This window comes from Pyricularia grisea (assembly GCF_004355905.1).
Source record: "Pyricularia grisea strain NI907 chromosome Unknown Pyricularia_grisea_NI907_Scaffold_2, whole genome shotgun sequence".
In the NCBI taxonomy this organism is placed as follows: Eukaryota; Fungi; Ascomycota; class Sordariomycetes; order Magnaporthales; family Pyriculariaceae; genus Pyricularia; species Pyricularia grisea.
The window spans coordinates 1,906,407-1,924,236 of record NW_022156717.1 but is presented as its reverse complement, the minus strand read 5'-3'; the positions used below and the strand labels follow the sequence as shown (position 1 = coordinate 1,924,236).

Here is a 17,830-nt window from a genome sequence, read left to right as displayed (position 1 = left end):
TACAGATTAGGCTTGAGACATCGGAGGATAACGGGTTTCTGGTTTCTGTTACCGGTAAAGAAGAACGAGGCCCAAGTAGTGTAGTGGTACAGATGTGACTGCGCCAGATCGAAAGACATGTGAACATCCCACGAAACAAAACGAAAAAGTAGACGCCTGCGCGATGTACATCGCTTAGGTTCATATATGGAGATCAGGAGGAGGTCTCGACCGTCTTTGTTTTGATGTTGAACTTTGCCGGCAACCGACTAAATTCCCGAAAACGTTCTATTGGTTTCGAAAAAAAAAGAAGCATGTCTTAGAAACACGAGGAGCGAATAGATCAGGTCCCCAAATATCTGAATCAAAAATACCTCCCGCTTTTGGTTTCATAGCCCAGACTTTTAGGAAAGGGCCATGGGGTTACACACAATGAGTAAAGTGGTTTGCCACTATATCGGCACGAAAAGTTTCACTCAACTGCCACACATTGCCACTGAACCCAGCCGGGTGCTTACGACCTGCTTGAGAAAGCCGAGATATTTCACCCCCAGCCTCGACACTCCCAGAGTGATACGCGCGTGCACTCAAACAAGGCACAGCCCGTAGCTTTCCCCGGACATCCCCGAAGGCCCCCTCGGCTTTCCTCTGGCATGCGAGCTTGTTCGTGAGCCTGTTTGACTCATCGTTTGACAATGGTCACTGTGATGAAAGAGCAAGGATTGCGCGGTTAGCTTTTTGACGCGAATCGATTCAATATAGGCTTTGTTGTCATGCGCAGTACAAAGAAGTAGCATGCCTGATGTTGCAAAAGACAGCTACAAGCGCCCATAGCATGCAGTGGATGGTAATACGGATACATGACGAAAGATAGAAGATGACTCACCAATATCTTCGTCCGCCAGCTCATGAGCAAGTCCAACCCTTTGCGGTTGGTGCTTGACCGACTTGCCATAGACAATGGCAGTCTTGAAAACCTCTGCGATACTCCGGTGAATGGCGTTACACTGCATGACGAAGAATAACTGTAAGCGCTAGAAAAAGAGATAGCCGCGGTATTAGGGAGATACTAACAAAGTCTTCAACGGTGCATCGGTTGGACCGCAGCACCACGGGCGCCGAGTAATCTGGCAGCTTGCCTTTTGGCTTGGTGTACACGCGGACCAGGTTCAGCTTTTCCCACCTGTTCGAGGAGATTGTTAGTTCATCACATATTCCGGACAAAAATCCTCCGCAATCTTCATCGCTTGTCGTCAGAGGCCAAGTATCTTCCCCGGGTTATAGTCACTGACATTGCCTCCATCAACTCGTCAATGTTCCACCCATGCTCGGAGCTGATAGGCACTGCGTTGGGAATCCTGTACAGCAGGTCCAGCTCCTCTATGCTGATGGCGTCGATCTTGTTGAGCACGTATATGACAGGGATGTAGCTCCTGCTCTTGGCCTCAAGTATGTCGATCAGGTCGTCGATGGTGGCGTCGCAGCGTATGGCAATGTCGGCTGAGTTGATGCGGTACTCGGACATGACGGCCTTGATCTCGTCGTGGTCGATGTGTGTCAGCGGCACCGTGCTCGTGATGTTGAGTCCACCCTTCTCCTTCTTCTTGAACGTAATGTTTGGCGGGCTCTTGTTGATCCTGATGCCGAAGCCCTCCAACTCGGCCTCGATCACACGCTTGTCCGTCAAAGGCTTGTTGACGTCCAGCACGATGAAGATCAGGTGGCAAGTCTTGGCCACAGCAATGACCTGCCTACCGCGACCACGGCCGTCCTTTGCACCCTCGATGATACCAGGCAGATCGATGATCTGCAACGGTGCGCCTGTATCCCCACGAAACCGCCGTCGCCTTTTTGTCAGCGCAAAAAAGTTTTCCCATATGCAGCTGATATGTACACCACCCACTAAACCCTCCAACCTTGCCCGCCCACAACCCCCCTCAAGACCACCTACCGTTGTATATCACCTGACCGGGCACCGACGTCAAGGTTGTGAATTCGTACGCTGCCGCCTCGGAGTGCTGGCCCGTCAAGCGACTCATCAGGGTACTCTTGCCCACCGAGGGGAAGCCGATGAAACCAATACTGGCGACACCCGTGCGAGCAACGTCGAAGCCCGCGCCGCCACCACCGCCACCCGACGACGGGGTGAGCAGCTCACGCTTCAACTTTGCGAGCTTGGCCTTGAGCTGTCCGAGATGGTAGGATGTGGCCTTGTTTTTTTGAGTCTTGGCCATCTGTCAAAAATTCCAATAAAAAACAACACGGCGGGGTTCGCCGTCCGGTTCATTTTGTCAGTCTCTGTGTCTCGTTTTCCATTGTCGGGCTTGGGCGTATTGTCGTCGAAAAAGAAGAACCGCATTGGGAGCTGAGCTGAGCTGGTTGGGGGCTTACTTCGGCCTCGATCTCTTTGATCTGTCGAGTGCGCGCATCGCGACGAGTGTTAGTTTGCTTAGTTCTTAATATTTTGTGGATGCGAGTACATTCCGAGTACTTGCCTTTTCGACTGTGGTCGACATGATTGCGGTTGCTAGGCAAAAGCCAGTTTTCGCTCAGTCGTGAAGTTTTTACCACCCTGACCTGGGCTTTTCTCTACTGATTTCGACTTAGCTTGATTTTTTTTGTCGACTCAAATTTGGTGATAGACCTTTGGATGTGGTTCTTTTGCGGACTCAAGACTGACGTTTGGCAAGAATGTCGGCTTTGATCTCCATTGTGTTAAGAAAATTTGTGGGGGCATTCGCGACAGCCCCTCATTATTGATGTCACTGGGAACTGGAACTGAATCGATAAACAAGTACCCCATTGGCTGACTCTGTTAATTACCAAACAACCACACTTAGTTGATTCTCAATTGAAATGCAATCACTCAAAAGACATCTTCTTACTTTGCGGGCAGGAAATGGGTATCCTAATCTTTTGGCCTCTATATTTAGGAGAAGCGAGTCTATGTTACGACATTACTCATTCAGAAAACGTCAATGTTCAGGATTTTAATATCCTCTTCCGGCTTTTCTTTGTGCGTCCGGGCATTCTCGATCTTGTGGATGACATCGAATCCCTGAACCGCCCTACCAAAAATCGTATGTTTCCCATCAAGCCAGGACTGCAATAAATTGGATCGTTAGTACAAAAATGGTCATCCAAATACGATGCAGAAGAACATGTATTAGGCATGCTGATACGTACTGTTTTCTCTGTGGTGATAAAAAATTGACTGCCGTTGGTGTTGGGCCCGGCATTGGCCATGCTGACTGTGTACGGCTTGTCATGCTTCAGACTGCTGAACTCGTCCTCAAACTCCCTACCCCAGATACTCTCGCCGCCGGTGCCATCGCCCAATGGATCTCCACATTGGATCATGAACTTGCGAATAACTCGGTGGAAAATCGTATTGTTGTAATATCCGCGCTTGGAATGCGTGACAAAGTTCTCCACCGCCTTGGGCGCCGCGTCGGGGAACAAGCGGATGTGAATGTCGCCGTAGGACGTGTGGATGATGGCCGAAGAGCCCGTCTCGGCCTTCTTCTCGGCAGCCTTCTTGGCCCCGCCGAGGATGGTCGGCTTCTCGTTCTGCACGTCACGCGTCGTCTTGGAGATGTCCTCGTCGTTGGTGAACATGTAAAAGCGCCCCTTGCCCGCACCCGTGGTCACCAAGATGGGGTCGCGCACCTCCGACTCCTGCAGTAGGGGGTTACTCGAGGCGGCCATGGCCACCGTCGTGACGCCTTTCTTCTGGGGCTGGCCCTGGTAAATGGCCAGGTTGAGAGCGCGAAAGTTTTCGTCCTTGCCGTAGACCTTGACCACCTTGTTCGAGTACGTGTTGAGCACTTTAACGCCGAGGATCGAGCCGTACATGATGAAGTGACCCGACTCGTCGAAAATCACATTGATCTTGTCCGCAAGGGCAGGGGCATCCAGCTCCCGCTCCTGCGCCAACCGCCGCTTGAACTCGTTATCGTCGAGCTTTTGGATCGCAGTCCCGGCTTGCTGCATCTCCTCAACCGTGCGTATGGACTCGTCGTATGTCCTATACAATTTCGCAGTCGCAAAATCAAAGACTCGTATCTTGCGGTCTGGTGAAGAATACGTGGCAAACTTGTCACCATTGGGGGATATTGTAAGCGAGGTAGGCACCGCCTTGGCCTTCTTGAATTCGAACAAGTTTGTGGAGCTCTTCATGGCAAAGACATTGTCGGGCTTTTGATATGTCTCGTTTGGTCTCCAGTACTCCAGCATACCTCCTTGATCGGCCGATATGACGCAGTCGTATGCATCGTTGAAGGCCATTAGAGTTACCGGGCTTCGATGGAGTCCCTTGATGGTATGTATGGGCTCCGTTTTTTCACCCCTCCCATCCAAGATATGGATCAGCGGCTTTTCAGACTCTGAGACGGCAAGCAGGGGCAGCCTGGCGCCCTTCTTGTGCACCCAGCAGACGCAGCGCGGGACATAGTCAAGTTGCATCATGGCCAGCAAGTCGAAAGTGATCACGTCAAAGATCTTGACCGTCTTGTCCAGCCCTGCAGTAGCAAAACTTCGGCCGTCCGCGCTGACGGAAACCGACTTGATCTCGCCCGCGTGCGCCTTGAATTCCTTGACGAACTCGATGCCCTGCGCAATCTTCTTCCAAAACTTGACGACGCCATCGACGGACACGGTGATGAGGAATTCGGTGATCGGGGTCCAGAGCACAAAGGCAAGCTGCTCCTTGTGCATAAGCGACTTGGAGTAGCGGGGTGACTTTGGCAGGGCCGAGGTGTAGAGCTTTTCGTATGGGAGGACACGGCGCTTCTTTTTCGGTGCTTGGGATGGCAGCTGCGGGCCCATGTCATCGTCGGAGGAGCTGTCTGGAATCGGCGTGTTAGCAAGGAGGCTGTCATTTTCGTGTGAAATGGGTGACTAACCATCATCATCTTGGGTTTCCGAATGGCTGCGCTTCAGCGACTTGGCGTCGTCATCTGTGGTTTCTGTTTTCATTTTCTTTGTACTCCGAGTCGGAGTTTAGGCGCTGGAAGAAAAGTTTGCTATGTTCGCCGAGATGATGCTGGTAAATTGTTGACTTTCTGTTTCTTTCAGAGGTTTGGGATTTTTCTTGTGTTTAATCAAAATTGCAATGATATCCAAACAATACATGTTCGTTCCATTTTGGTCCCGCGCCAAAAGTTCGCGATGGTGTTGATTGGCAGCGCGTCGCACCGCACCGATCGGCCCCACTTTCGGCTCCGGGGCATTTTGCGTTTTGCGGGTTTGTGGTTTATTGGGAAGCTAAATAGACGCCAAACATCACCTGGTCCATGTATCCAAACATTTTGAAGATGACAACCCCTGTCACTAGCCTTAAATCTAAGAGGTGTTGAACATTCTCTAAAATAATAATAATCAGAGACTTCAGGGGCGTTTGGTTCTCTTCAGATTTCGCCAAAATCAAGCCCACAGACCCAATTCCCATCTTGCACGTGCTTGCTTTGGCCCTGCGCTGCGATCTAAGTGTTGGTCGATGACGTTTGCAGCTCAAGAGAAGTGGAGAGAAAATTGTAGACAAAGTGGATGCTATTAAACCAACCAAGCTTCGGAGAGCTCGGTTGCTACTTCGAAACCTCTACAAACCTTCGGCGTTCGTAAAGAGTCCGCGCGGAAAGAGTAAGCCCGGACGTCCTTGACATATTTATTTTTCACTGAAAAAAGTTCTACTCATGTGATATTAATTCCAAGCTTTGCTTCTTTGTTTTCTTTCTTCCTTCCTTGTCCTGGCTCCCAAAGCGTGTAATCTTTAGACTATAGCGCAATAAGAAAATACTCAAACACAAAACCAGCAAAATATCAACTACAATGACAGTCAAACATTCCCTCCAGCGGTTGAGATCTCCCTCCCGGGACCTCTCACTGACGCTCCATATTCTCGGACTGGCTTCATTCTACCAGTCCTTTCGCTACCTCTACATCTTCCCCACGCCAATCAGCTCGGCGTACGGCGGTAGCGGCCAATTCCTTACAATCATCGGCCTTGGCTTGTCGATGATAGCCTTTGGGTTGGGACTTCTGGCCGACGTAACCCTGAGCCCGACATTGTTCAAGGCCAAGAACTTTGTCGCAGTATGCGCGAACCCGCTCGAGGTCTTGATCAGCATCTTGTACTGGGGGATTGCAATTTATGACAAGGAATTGTTGATGCCATCCGAATATAGGTAAGTCTGGGAGGAGAGTAGTGTTGACAAACATGACCAGTTGGTCAAATCTAAAAACAAAAGTAACACTTACTGACCTTTGACCTTAAAAAAGTCTGCCCTGGGCTGTTGATATTGGCTACCACGCCGCTCCAGCAATCTTCTTGACCATCGACCTGCTGTTCTTCAGCCCTCCTTGGACCGTCAAAGCCAATGGAGCTGTTGGCCTCAGCATGGTGTTGGCATTCTTGTACTGGGGCTGGATAGAGCACTGCGCCGGCCACAATGGATGGTAAGCATTTCTGTTCCGCATGAATCTTGAGCTTCTTTACTGACGCCCCCCCAAAAAACACAGGTACCCGTATCCAATTCTGGGCATTTTGACCACCACGCAGAGGGCCTTTTTCTTTGCATTCTGCGCCGGTCTCGAGGCAAGCAGCACGATGGCCCTGAAATGGCTCTATGGCAAGGTCAATGGGATCGAAGAGTTCAAGAGGGAGGCTATTAAGCCTGCAAAGATGTAGCGGGGTGAAAGTGACTATAGTGTTTGTCCCATGGGCAGAGCTTGATCCCCTGATCAAGTCCTTTTGTCCTTGTGTTCTAATAGTCTGGTTCTGCGTCCCATAGAAAAAGAAAGACCCCAACAAATACACCCAAAGAAACTATTGCAGTAAACCACATCAAAATTTTAGCTCCAACGCCTCGCTTATGGCTTGAGATTTTTTCACGATCAGGCTGCCTTAGTGCGCCAAAGAGCAGTGCAAGGCGACCAACCAGGTCATAAGAGATCAGAGACCATAAGAAGAGCACACCGAGAATACTGATGCGACAAAGAGCTCCTAGCCATGCATCCATAAATCCCCAACTGACCAAAACTGAACCGAGCCCAGTAAACGTGACACACAGATATAAAAGGACTGTATGGGCTTGAAGGATGAAGATGACGATGTGACTTTTTGAGTCTGGTGACCTCAAGTCGTCATTGACAATTTCGAAAAGCTCGTATGCGCTCCCGTTTGGTTCTGCTTCGGGCTTTAGCTATTCTGTAAGCTCTCTTTTCCGGGGACAGGGCATTTATTTACCAGCAAGTACGTCCATCACTCGGAGCGAGGGTGTTAACAACAGAAAGAAGGGAACGGTTTGACCCAACGACCACGCGGATTCTTCTTTGTTGATGATAGTGTATCCATAATGCCTCGCCAAAACATCTATTCCCCAGAACGTGGTGACCTCGAGAAGCACAACCTGAAACGTCATAGGGTAGTTGATTAGTGGGAGGAGTAAAAAGGGATTGGTTAATGCAAAGAAGAAGAAAAAAACAGTTATTGATTTTTTTTACTCACATGCCCGAAGAAGGATTCCGATAATCTGAACAGAGCTCTGAGCGCAGACATTATGCTCATGGATACACACAGCCACAACAAACCCATGGTGTGTTTTCTCGGTTGAGAGTCGGAAATGCGGCACTCGAAGCGTTCATTCAACGCAAGATCCTGCCGGCGAAACCACAGCCGTATCCGCGTGGGCCAAGCAGTCGCCCCAAACGGGCGGCAGAGCAAAGACAATGTACGCCGCGCATAGGTGAAGCCGAGCAGCCCTATCGACCACGCCAGGGAGAGTGCGTTTGCGATCCGGGCCTTGGAGTATTGCCATGAAGAATAATACCGGTGTGCAGGCAAGTTGCTGGTGCCGAAGTCGAGGTAACACACCCCGAGATCGTCGGGGTACTTCATCCAGTCTGCGTGAGCTGTCGGGAACAAGGCGAAAATGAGAAGGATGAGAACCACCGTCATGAGCGATACTCTGGCGTACGTGAGAAGCTGGACTTTTCGAAACTGTCTGTTCAGCAACGGGATGGTGGCCAATTGGGTGAGGGAGGCGAACCAGACGCAGCTGACGAGCATCTGCCAGTCGTAGGTTGATATTTCACATCTGTTGATGAAGGCACTGGCGAGTAGAGAGAGCGCGTTGACCAACTGAGTGTCGCTGAACGAGTATGTGATCTGAGGAGCAACCAAGCATGCATCAGCACTGTTGACATGTAGCCATCGCCACCAGCGATGCTGTTCGACAAGCCGGCCATGTCCACCGTGCGGTTCATCTCACAGTCTCAATTTTCCCAGCATTCCACCCAAGCAGCCATGGAGACATGCGCTTGCGAACCCAACCAAGTATGGATCTATCAATCTTGGTACAGAGGTGCTCATCATTGGGGTCGACTGCCGAGAGGTAGTATATGATGACGAGGATGCACACTATTATATTCGGGGCCAACAAGCCCACGACCATCTGTGAGACAATATGTTAAAAAAAAAAAAAAAAAACTTTTCCATATGATTCTAAGATTGGATAGGGGGCTGCACTTACACCAATGCCCGAAATATCGGGATTGGAGGATTGTACCTCCCAGGCAGTGTATGGTTTTACATCTTTTGCCTCTCGTCCAGATACAGATGAGCAATCGCATCCAAGCATGATGGGCTTTTTTTTCAGATAGATGTAGATGAGTTAGAATGTCCTCTTTGCTAAAAAAAAGGACTCTTTTTCCCACCCTTCCCTTTCACACTCCCAGGATAATAGCAGCAAAAAGAGCCATGGTTGATACCCCTGCCAAGACCAAGCAGATTGAAAAGGAACAGCAAAGGAGCCAAGGGGGCAGCGTATGTGTGCCTTTTTAAAGTCGTTGATTAAGGATACAACGACGGGACGTCGTCCTACTAATAGTTCTAGTCCATCTCATGGGGGCCAATGCATCCATCTTGGCTGCATATTGAAGGGAGGGCACAGCCAGGATGAAAGGCCAAATAGGGCTATGGTTCGCGAAGCAAGTCGACAGGGTCTTTTTTTTTCGGAGCTGTGTCTGTCTGTCTGTGCCTCTGTGGCATGGCCTGGAGTTCCATGATCGAGCCAATTAATTGAGCGGCAAGATCCCCGCAGCGAATCCCACCCCACCTAAGCTTGATACTACTACGAGGTACTGCGGTACATGGTTCATATGCGTATGACTGCGAAATGGACTGACTCACTCACTCATTGGTGCGTTGCCTTTGATCAACCCAGATGCCTACCTTACCTGCTGTAGCTCAGCCCTAGCAAGACAAACAAACCAACGCAACGGATTCGACCGCATTAAAATCCTTCTTAAAAAAAAAAAAAAAATTGAGCTTTGCCGCATTGGCGCTTTTGGAATTGTTTCATACAGACTCGCAAACAAGCTTGTTTGATTGATCCCTCTACATCTTTGGAACAATCACTGAACGCTCAACTTGGTCACAATGGTGCGTTAAATGCCATCAATCCAGCCCCGCCATCCAAGTTTACTTCGCTCGCTACAGTACTTACACCCAGCTGTTGCGGCGGGTCTTTGAATCACTAGTCTAGCTAGTATCAAGGGAACAAAACATCCATATCTGACTCTAATGCATTTATACAGTCGTTTTTCATCCCAAACAAGAATGTTGGCAACAAGGAGGAAAGTGAAGACTGGAGGAGTAAGCTACAATCTTGTCCCAGCACCAACCAGGCCAGATGTTCGGAATGACGAAATGATACCAATAACTTTTTTTTTTTTTTTTTTTTTTTTTTTTTTTTTTTTTTTTTTTCTCATTCTCATCCATCACCGGTTTCATCAATCAACAAGTAATCAAGCCCCTAGATCACTAACGACAAAGACACACACAAACTACAGTCCGTGGATACAACCCTCTCACTTCCCCCGATCTCCTCCAACATGAGATCAGCCAGACCCCAGAGTCTAGGCAGACGGTGATGCAGGGCCGCGAGGAGGCAGCCGCTGTTGTCAACGGCAACGACCCCATGAACAGGTTGCTCGTCATCGTAGGGCCGTGCTCCATCCATGACCCTGATGCCGCCCTCCAATACTGCGACATGCTGGTCAAGGAGAAGGAGAAGCACAAGGACGAGCTGCTCATCGTCATGCGGGCTTACCTGGAAAAGCCCAGGACAACTGTCGGATGGAAGGGTCTGATCAACGACCCGGATATCGACAACAGCTTCAAGATCAACAAGGGTCTTAAGATGTCCCGCCAGCTGTTTGTCGACCTCACCAGCAAGGGGATGCCCATCGCTTCGGAGATGCTCGACACCATCTCACCTCAGTTCCTCGCCGACCTCCTATCAGCAGGTGCAGTCGGCGCCCGCACCACCGAGAGCCAGCTCCACCGCGAGCTGGCCTCTGGTCTGTCGTTCCCCGTCGGCTTCAAGAACGGGACCGACGGCACGCTGGGCGTGGCCATCGACGCCATCGGCGCCGTCAAGCACCCCCACCACTTCCTGTCGGTGACCAAGCCGGGCGTGGTCGCCATCGTGGGCACCGTCGGCAACGAGGACTGCTTCGTCATCCTGCGCGGCGGCAAAAAGGGCACCAACTACGACGCCAAGAGCATCAGCGAGGCCAAAGAGGCTCTGAACAAGGCCGGACTCAGGCCGCGCCTCATGGTCGACTGCAGCCACGGCAACTCGCTCAAGGATCACCGCAACCAGCCAAAGGTCGCCCACGAGCTGGCCGAGCAGATCAAGATGGGCGAGGATGCCATCATGGGCGTCATGATCGAGAGCAACATCAACGAGGGAAGCCAGAAGGTCCCCAAGGAGGGCAAGGCTGGGTTGAAGCACGGCGTCAGCATCACGGATGCCTGCATCTCATGGCAGGACACCGTTACGGTGCTTGATGAACTCGCTGCTGCTGTCAAGCAGAGGCGGGAGGCTGCGCAAAAGGTAAGCTCTCTGTGATAAGACGGCTCTTGTATAGCAAACCCAGGACACTTGACTGACACATGCACCCCAAATAGTGATCATGGCTTCTGAAAAAAAAAGTTTTTAATGTTTTTCGTCCTGGTCATATTACAAAAGTGAAAAGTCTGGTTTGTTTTTACGACGATGCCACTATTCCTTTCAGATTTTCTCTTGATCCCAGGTTCTGTGAGAAAGGGGTAAATGTATAAGACGCAAGAGTAACATGGAATCCTCAATACATAACACGCATTCGCTCTCTTCCGTACGACAGATCGACCAGAATCCCCAGCGGCATTCCTGATTGTTCAGTGTCAACCGAGCCCCTGAAATCGGCACTATTGCTGGCTCCACTGATGCAAAACCTCAGGAAGAAACACAAACAAATCAACAATGGCTTGGTTCTTGCTATCAAGGATCCATTATGCTTCAGAGTAAACCTCTGGCTGCTGGCGCCCTCCGTAACCTGTCCCGCGTGAGTTCGCCAATGTTGTTGACCCCGGCAAGACCCATTGACTGATCAAGATCGGCGAGTATGCTGGCGAGGACATGCTGGGCACCCTCCTTGCCTGCTATTCCAAGGCCGTAGATGACGGGTCTTTGTGTGAAAAATAAGCCTGTCAGCCACCCAAATGATAATCTGGAGAGATAAGGAAAGGGAAATCAAAACTCACCTCCCGACCAAGACCCCCTTGGCCCCCAGACAAAGCGCCTTCATAACATCAACCCCAGACCGGACTCCCGAGTCGAACAGGACCGTCATGTTCCCACCCACGGCGTCCACAATCTCTGGCAGCACATCCAGCGCCGCCACAGCTCCGTCCAGCTGCCTCCCTCCGTGGTTCGACACAACAATACCGTCCATGCCGTGCTGGAGCGCGAGCCTGGCGTCCTCGACGCTCACGATCCCCTTGAGCACGATGGGGTTGCCCTCGCCCCACATGGCCCGCAGCCTGGCCAGCTCCTCCCACCGGTGCGCGTAGCCGCTGAAGACCTCGGCCGTCCACGCCAGGCTGGCCGCGATCGGGTTCCCCTCGGGCGTGGCAAGGTCCTCATCCTCCTCGCCTCCCTCCCTGACCTGCGCGGCAAACTTGCGCCGGAACACGGGATCCGAAAACCCAATGGCGTTGCCGCTGCCCACCGCAAACGGGAGGAACCCGCGGTCTAGGTCCCGCGGCCGCCAGCTCATCGAGTGCGTGTCCAGCGTCACCACCAGCACCCTGCAGCCCGCGCGCCGCGCCCTGCCCAGCAGGCTAGCCGTGATGTCGTCGTCGAGCGGCCAGTAGAGCTGGTACCAGAGACCCGACGCGCCCGCCGACGCTGCCTCGGCGATCTCCTCGACGGTCGCCGAGGCGGCGGTGCTGACGCAAAACGGCACGCCGAGCGCGGCGCACGCGCGCGCCGTGCCCAGCTCGCGGTCCTGGTGGTACGCCTCCTGCACGCCGACGGGCGCCATGATGACGGGCGTGTCGTACCGGGTCCCGAACAGCTCGACGCCCAGGTTGCGCGGGGCCGTGGGCCGGAGGAGGCGCGGCACGAGCCGCCACATCCCAAACGCCGCTCGGTTCGCCGCAACCGTCTCTTCGGCCCCGGCTCCGCCGGCAACGTACCCGAAGCCTTCGGGCGTCATGTGATCGCCGGCTTGCTGCTCGAGGCCGCGCGGGTCCGTCGTTGCCGGCGGCCCGCGGCCTTCCAGCAGGCGCGCCCGGTAGATGTCTAGTTGGTATTCTGAATACGGTGTGCGCTGGGGCTGCGGTGCGGATGGCCCGCCGCCGCCGCCGCCTTGCTTGAGCTTGTTCATTGGGCTGTCGCCTGCCATGATGATTTGTCGTTCGTAGCCCCGGATGTTGATTGGGGGTGGGGAGATCTTTCTCCTCGGGCTTTGACTTGCTTGAGTGAAGAAAAAAAAGAAAAAAAAAAGAACCGAAACTCGAGCGTTTTTCATTTATATCATGTCTCTACATCATCTTATGTAAGACCCTGTTAATGCCCAAGCGAAAGGCTAATTTCCCCTCACAAACCATCTCACATCTCGGCTCGTCATCTAAACATTTGTACTTTTGGCCCTTGTCCTACGGCGGCCCACTTACATAAGAACTACTGCATGCATAGTCCTTTTATTAAAGCAGGTTGGAGACAAAGAGTGACATTCAAACAAGCTTGTGTTACCACAACAACAAACACTGCCAAGGAGACCGACCATTAGTTAGTATTGTTTGCGTTGAATTGAGTGAGCGAGGCACCCACATCTATAACTATTCGCAAATTTGGCGCTGTTCCTTCTGACAAACACCTGGATGCCTGCATGTCACTACAATACAACACCTCAACAAAATCATGTTCAAGGCTTGATAGTCCAGAGCTCCCTCGACCAGCCCGTCTCGCGGTACTTCTTCGAGTTTGGTCCCTGGCCCTTCTTCAGGTCCGTCGTCCAGATGGCCAAAGCCTTACTGCACGACGCGAACGACTCGAGCAGCTCCTTCATACGGCCCGTCTTGACCAGTAGCTCGGCCAGATCCGAACCCTCGGCCGCAATCTGCGCGGCCAGGTCCATGCACTCGAGTAGATAGTCGCGAGTGGACGAAGTGCCCGCTGCATGAAGCGCGCTGGCGTAACCCATCACCAGCTCCGGGAGGTACATCTCACGTAGCTGGATGAATTCTTTGCGGTCTGTGAATGGGCGAGGAGAACAACAGAGGTTAGCGGGGCCAAAGTTTTGACTATGTAAATTGCCAATTCCAAAACCTACAGTTATTGCTGGTGAGAAGCCAGTCTTTCAACAATGGCTTCATGTAATTCTTGATGAGCTTGGCATTATCGGCCAGGGACTTTGCGGCCTCACGATCACGAGAACCGTCACTGATCACATTGTTAGTATTCCTCGTACATCCGTAATGCTTGAAAGCAAACACTGTGTTTGGAGTATGAACTCACTCTCTTGTCTGATGCACGACGTGCGCCGTCGTCTCTAAACAGTCCATCACTTTGATGGCGCTTTCTAGCTCGTAATATGGTCGGGCAATGATGGAGAGCTGCTCTCTTGAAATTTCTGGCGTAACGTCGTCTTCGTCCATAGCATCGATGGCAGGCTCAAAATTGGCAGGTGAAAAGACGTCATCCCACCAGGCTAGGCTTTCCTCCTCATCTGGAATGGCCAAGTTGGCTTTGAGACGTAATATCTCTGCGCAAGATACCCTCTCGGCAAGGGCCCTGGCCGCGACCAGTCGCTTGTGCTCTGCGAGTTGAACCCATGTTAGCGTAAGAAATCTGTATGTGTCGTTTCGGAAGACCTACTAAAGAAATATTTGTAGATTCTGACGCCGTACTCGAAAGTCTCTGGCAGTAGTCCAGTGACCAGGAGCATCCATTCCATTGACCGAATCAGATATTCATCTGGAAGAGCAAATTCTGTATCCTCTGGGTCGGTAGGGTTGTTTCCAAGAACTCCAGGATTTATGACGCGACCATACTTGAGAGATGGAGGTCCTGGTGCAAGTATTTGGAGTGCATGTCTCTCGGTGTGCAGCAGCGGCGAATCCTCAACGGCTTCACTAATGTCGTCGAGGTAAAGCTGAGGCTGGATGTTGACAAAGTCTACCATGTTGTGACCCATCTTACTCATGAGACTCAGCAACCTGACCTGCAACTCTCTATCGGTAATGTGAATCAGATTCCTGCTCATGCATATGTACCGCCGTTCGCCTTTCAGCTTTGCACAGTACAGCGGAATGAGCTCGTCAAGGCCAGCCAGGCGTAAATATCCAATGTAGGACACCAGAATATGTTCCTTCGTTGGCAGGCGACGATCCGGTGCTTGGTCTGGTTTCGTGATGGACTCAAGTTCTGAAATCGCGATAAAGATGTGGCTCATAGTACGAATCCACTGGTGATCGCTCAGGTTTGCGAACCCGCCCACGGCTGAGCTTGCCGAAAAGTGAACATCCTGTGATGGAAGGAGTCTCGACATCAACTCGTTCTGTTTGCTGTTGGATCTGGACTCTAGGGCTAGCATATCGCCCTGTCGAATCAGGAACTCGTCCAGTCCATTACTAAGTATGGAAGAGTGAAGGGTTCTGGAGACTGATTTGGCCTCACTGTTGATTGTTGGTCGCAGTACAAGCCCATCAACGTAGGACTTTGAGCTGTGTCCTGACCTGGGAAGTTCAACGGCACCGAACTGGCTTAGTGGTGACGAAGGGCCGAGGCCACACTTCTCAACAAGGTACTGATCGTATTGTCCTCTGAGTTGTGCGTTGTACTGCGCAAAAACAAAGTCGTCCCATGTGCGAGAGACGGCTTCAACCTTTTCTCGGTCTCCGGCAAGGATACCGTAAACGCCACGCTCAAAGTCGTCTGTGCCACCATTGCGAGCCATCTGAAGACACATCCTTCTCCAAAGTAATATGGATGTGGGATCGTCAATAGACGCCTCGCCACGACCGTCCAAGGCTAGCGGCAAGCCGGATATGCTAACTGCCCTCCAAGCTTCCGTCCGCTCCTGACACCAGTCCCTTATCTCACTCATGCTACGTCCTCGCCGAAGCAGCTCGAAGCAACCGAGCCAGATGGCCCGCTCAAAGTACTCGTCTTGGGCCGCTAATTTTCGCTTTTGCCTGATCACAACATCGGGATCGAGTTGTGTGACCATAGAACCGTTTGCTGATTTCAGGTTGGAGCCCGTAGAATCTGCTGTTTGCGGATCGACCGTCCCTGCCATATGCATGTGTGTTTTGTACATCTTGATTGCAGTCTTGGTGTGAAGCCAGCCGTGGGCAAGAATGTCTCCGCGGTCAGCGTTCTGCTGCAGGTCCTTTACCAGGTCGTCGATATCCGGGCGCACGCGCGCACTCATCTGCAGCCACTCCAAGACCGCCTTGTTCTCCGCCGCACCCTCGACCGTCTCCAAGAACTCATCCCAGTGAGGGCCGTGTTGTTGCGAGTTGGTGCTCGGCTTCTGGCCGTACCTCAGTGGTAATATGCGCCTCAGCAGATCCCATGTTTGCGCCTCCTGTTCCCAGAGTTGCAGCCGCTCGCTCTGGCTCAAAGCACCATCTCGGGTCGCACCGCCGCCCTGGGCCGTATTATCGTCGGATGCGTTTTGCCACAAAGGCTTGCCGTGGCGGGCTGTGGAGGCCAGTCTTAATCGCTCTCGCAGTGCTTGCGCTCGTTCGTTGACGTAGTCCGAGTACTGCTCGACCAATCGAAAGATCTTGGCAAGCTTCTGTTGCGCTGAGCCCGACTCCAAGGTGTAGTCGTCTAGATATTTGGCAAACACCTCGACTTCTTCGTCGTAAGGTACTGAAGTTTCCTTGAATGTCTCTTCGAGCAAGGCCATTTCATCGTCGCCGTCTGCATACGGTTTGAGATAGTTCAGCATTAGCAGGACACACTGGTTGGAGTTGGTAGGATCATTAAAGGCAACACACCCGAGTCAAGCCCGTAGAAGGGCGTTGTTGGCGCCATGACTTTCCGCAATTCCCCCGCGACTGGCTATGTAGGGAGCAGAGGGAGACAAGGTCGGATGTGAGGCGTCTGTGAGGTAGACAATCGTCCTAGTCCAATGCCCAAAGGAAAAGCGGGGGGAAAGCGACAATATCAATGATTCAAAGTTGTCACTTTCCAAAAGACCGACCGTAATGTACCAAATGCACGGCTGGGGAATCGATTCCGTGGTCTGGTGGGATGCTGATTTTCTTTTTTTTTTTCTGAAGAAGCTCACTCAATGAAACCCACAAGCTACAGACGCGAATGAAGTCGCGATTTGGAACATGCGCAAACTACGAGTTGCCGGGGAAAGCTTTAAAGTGGAGACAGCCGGTCTTCGGCCCCACCAATCTGTCAAGGGACGACCACAAAACTTTGCACGAATGCACCAAGATTTTGCGAATTTTCTTCTCCTTTCTTTTTCCTCATCAATGTCATCGGCCTTCTGTTTAGAGTCGCGGAGCAAGACTATTCTCACTACTTGTTCAGGTCAAAAGGCCTCTTAGCGCGCTAGTGAACGCCTAGATTGAGCATGCACTCTCCCGTAATGTCACCTGATGCATTTTTAAATTATTTGCTTGTTCAGGTGTACGCAAGTCTTTTGGATGAGTGATACAAGATTTTTTTTTTTACAAAATACACAAGGGTGGTTATCTCAGCGCAGCTAGCTCTTCTTGCCTGCAGCATCTTGTCTCTGCTTTATTTTGAGACGTAGCAGGTCCGGCTTGGGACAGGTGACTGTAGAGGCATCGTCACCCTTCTTTTCGTAAAACGCTCTGCAACAATCGTACAGAGCATCAATTACGCCCTGACATTTTTCCTCTTTGTAGCCATTCTTGGTGAGGCAATCTGGGTGGAAAGGATGTGAGCATCATGAACCGACCACCAAGCAATTCTTGTGGAATCGAAGCCTCCCTACCTTGTATTGCGCACTACAATTGGAACAAAAAAAGTCAAAAAGACTAAGGGTTAGCATCATCCGATGTGAATTGAGTATCTTTGTAACCAAATCAAACACACCGCTCTAGGATGACAAGGTGGATCGGTGTTGAGATCTTTTTGCAGTGACTGTTGAGCTCGAGGGACATGGTCAGTGGTAAGCGGATACAAAGTTTCCCAGAGTCATAATCCTACGGTAGACGGGAAACATGTGAAATAAACGAGTCCTGTAAACCCACCATGGTTGATTTATGGGTGCAAGAGCTTTCCGATTGAGGCTCAACTACCCTTGATGACGAATGATAGCTGGGCGGGAATGGATGAACACCCACGAGGTATCTGTTTCCCAAACAGCCTATCAAAAAGGGTGGTGAAGTGTGTCTTGTTCAAAAGATGAGATCGGTGGAGTCTAGTGAAAAATAGCAATTAAGAGACAGAATACGACCTGAACTATAAGTGAAGTCGAGGTGAAGAGATTCCGAGCTCTTCTATCTAAGTACGCTCGGTACAAT

At 51.4% G+C, this 17,830-nt stretch overlaps 8 protein-coding genes across 8 annotated transcripts; 2 read left to right on the top strand and 6 right to left on the bottom strand.

Annotated features, from left to right (window-relative positions):
• Nucleotides 1–235: 235 nt before the first annotated feature.
• PgNI_03148 (uncharacterized protein) lies at nucleotides 236–2,670 on the bottom strand. The gene is made up of 7 exons (XM_031123203.1): nucleotides 2,475–2,670; nucleotides 2,371–2,391; nucleotides 1,931–2,213; nucleotides 1,272–1,800; nucleotides 1,054–1,162; nucleotides 866–986; nucleotides 236–681 (listed from the first exon to the last, which is right to left on the bottom strand). The coding sequence occupies exons 1-7, from the start codon at nucleotides 2,493–2,495 to the stop codon at nucleotides 662–664; spliced, it is 1,104 nt and encodes a 367-aa protein (XP_030985235.1). The 5' UTR covers nucleotides 2,496–2,670; the 3' UTR covers nucleotides 236–661.
• Nucleotides 2,671–2,889: 219 nt separating this feature from the next.
• PgNI_03147 (uncharacterized protein) lies at nucleotides 2,890–5,210 on the bottom strand (the record flags this gene model as incomplete). The annotated part of the gene is made up of 4 exons (XM_031123202.1): nucleotides 2,890–3,082; nucleotides 3,166–4,826; nucleotides 4,884–4,937; nucleotides 5,111–5,210. The coding sequence occupies 4 exons, from the start codon at nucleotides 5,208–5,210 to the stop codon at nucleotides 2,945–2,947; spliced, it is 1,953 nt and encodes a 650-aa protein (XP_030985240.1). The 3' UTR covers nucleotides 2,890–2,944.
• Nucleotides 5,211–5,808: 598 nt separating this feature from the next.
• On the top strand, nucleotides 5,809–6,667 carry PgNI_03146 (uncharacterized protein; the record flags this gene model as incomplete). The annotated part of the gene is made up of 3 exons (XM_031123201.1): nucleotides 5,809–6,164; nucleotides 6,259–6,435; nucleotides 6,499–6,667. The coding sequence occupies 3 exons, from the start codon at nucleotides 5,809–5,811 to the stop codon at nucleotides 6,665–6,667; spliced, it is 702 nt and encodes a 233-aa protein (XP_030985195.1).
• Nucleotides 6,668–7,217: 550 nt separating this feature from the next.
• Nucleotides 7,218–8,942, bottom strand: PgNI_03145 (uncharacterized protein; the record flags this gene model as incomplete). The annotated part of the gene is made up of 4 exons (XM_031123200.1): nucleotides 8,511–8,942; nucleotides 8,250–8,432; nucleotides 7,487–8,146; nucleotides 7,218–7,388 (listed from the first exon to the last, which is right to left on the bottom strand). Exons 1-4 carry the CDS (start codon nucleotides 8,616–8,618, stop codon nucleotides 7,218–7,220), a joined length of 1,122 nt encoding a protein of 373 aa, XP_030985241.1. The 5' UTR covers nucleotides 8,619–8,942.
• A 300-nt stretch (nucleotides 8,943–9,242) lies between these two features.
• PgNI_03144 (uncharacterized protein) lies at nucleotides 9,243–12,058 on the top strand. The gene is made up of 5 exons (XM_031123199.1): nucleotides 9,243–9,421; nucleotides 9,577–9,634; nucleotides 9,832–10,880; nucleotides 10,955–11,499; nucleotides 11,576–12,058. Exons 1-4 carry the CDS (start codon nucleotides 9,419–9,421, stop codon nucleotides 10,955–10,957), a joined length of 1,113 nt encoding a protein of 370 aa, XP_030985242.1. The 5' UTR covers nucleotides 9,243–9,418; the 3' UTR covers nucleotides 10,958–11,499; nucleotides 11,576–12,058.
• PgNI_03143 (uncharacterized protein) lies at nucleotides 11,325–12,714 on the bottom strand (the record flags this gene model as incomplete). Its single annotated transcript, XM_031123198.1, has 2 exons — nucleotides 11,325–11,493; nucleotides 11,570–12,714. 2 exons carry the CDS (start codon nucleotides 12,712–12,714, stop codon nucleotides 11,325–11,327), a joined length of 1,314 nt encoding a protein of 437 aa, XP_030985236.1.
• A 266-nt stretch (nucleotides 12,715–12,980) lies between these two features.
• PgNI_03142 (uncharacterized protein) lies at nucleotides 12,981–16,630 on the bottom strand. Its single transcript, XM_031123197.1, has 5 exons — nucleotides 16,322–16,630; nucleotides 14,190–16,244; nucleotides 13,830–14,130; nucleotides 13,645–13,754; nucleotides 12,981–13,565 (listed from the first exon to the last, which is right to left on the bottom strand). Exons 1-5 carry the CDS (start codon nucleotides 16,356–16,358, stop codon nucleotides 13,237–13,239), a joined length of 2,832 nt encoding a protein of 943 aa, XP_030985237.1. The 5' UTR covers nucleotides 16,359–16,630; the 3' UTR covers nucleotides 12,981–13,236.
• Nucleotides 16,631–16,826: 196 nt separating this feature from the next.
• PgNI_03141 (uncharacterized protein) lies at nucleotides 16,827–17,467 on the bottom strand (the record flags this gene model as incomplete). Its single annotated transcript, XM_031123196.1, has 2 exons — nucleotides 16,827–17,228; nucleotides 17,398–17,467. 2 exons carry the CDS (start codon nucleotides 17,465–17,467, stop codon nucleotides 17,044–17,046), a joined length of 255 nt encoding a protein of 84 aa, XP_030985238.1. The 3' UTR covers nucleotides 16,827–17,043.
• Between the last annotated feature and the right edge of the window lie 363 nt (nucleotides 17,468–17,830).

Bases quoted from the DNA above. Each gene is read 5' to 3' on its own strand.
- PgNI_03148 (XM_031123203.1), bottom strand. From the start codon at position 2,495: ATGTCGACCACAGTCGAAAAG. The intron at 2,392-2,474 runs GCAAGTACTCGG...CGCACTCGACAG, and splicing joins TGTCGACCACAGTCGAAAAG to ATCAAAGAGATCGAGGCCGA. The intron at 987-1,053 runs GTTAGTATCTCC...TTCGTCATGCAG, and splicing joins GATGCACCGTTGAAGACTTT to TGTAACGCCATTCACCGGAG.
- PgNI_03144 (XM_031123199.1), top strand. The intron at 9,635-9,831 runs GTAAGCTACAAT...CACAAACTACAG, and splicing joins GGAAAGTGAAGACTGGAGGA to TCCGTGGATACAACCCTCTC.
- PgNI_03142 (XM_031123197.1), bottom strand. From the start codon at position 16,358: ATGGCGCCAACAACGCCCTTCTACGGGCTTGACTCGG. The intron at 16,245-16,321 runs GTGTGTTGCCTT...AACCGTATGCAG, and splicing joins CTTCTACGGGCTTGACTCGG to ACGGCGACGATGAAATGGCC. The intron at 13,755-13,829 runs GTGAGTTCATAC...CAATGTGATCAG, and splicing joins GTCGTGCATCAGACAAGAGA to TGACGGTTCTCGTGATCGTG.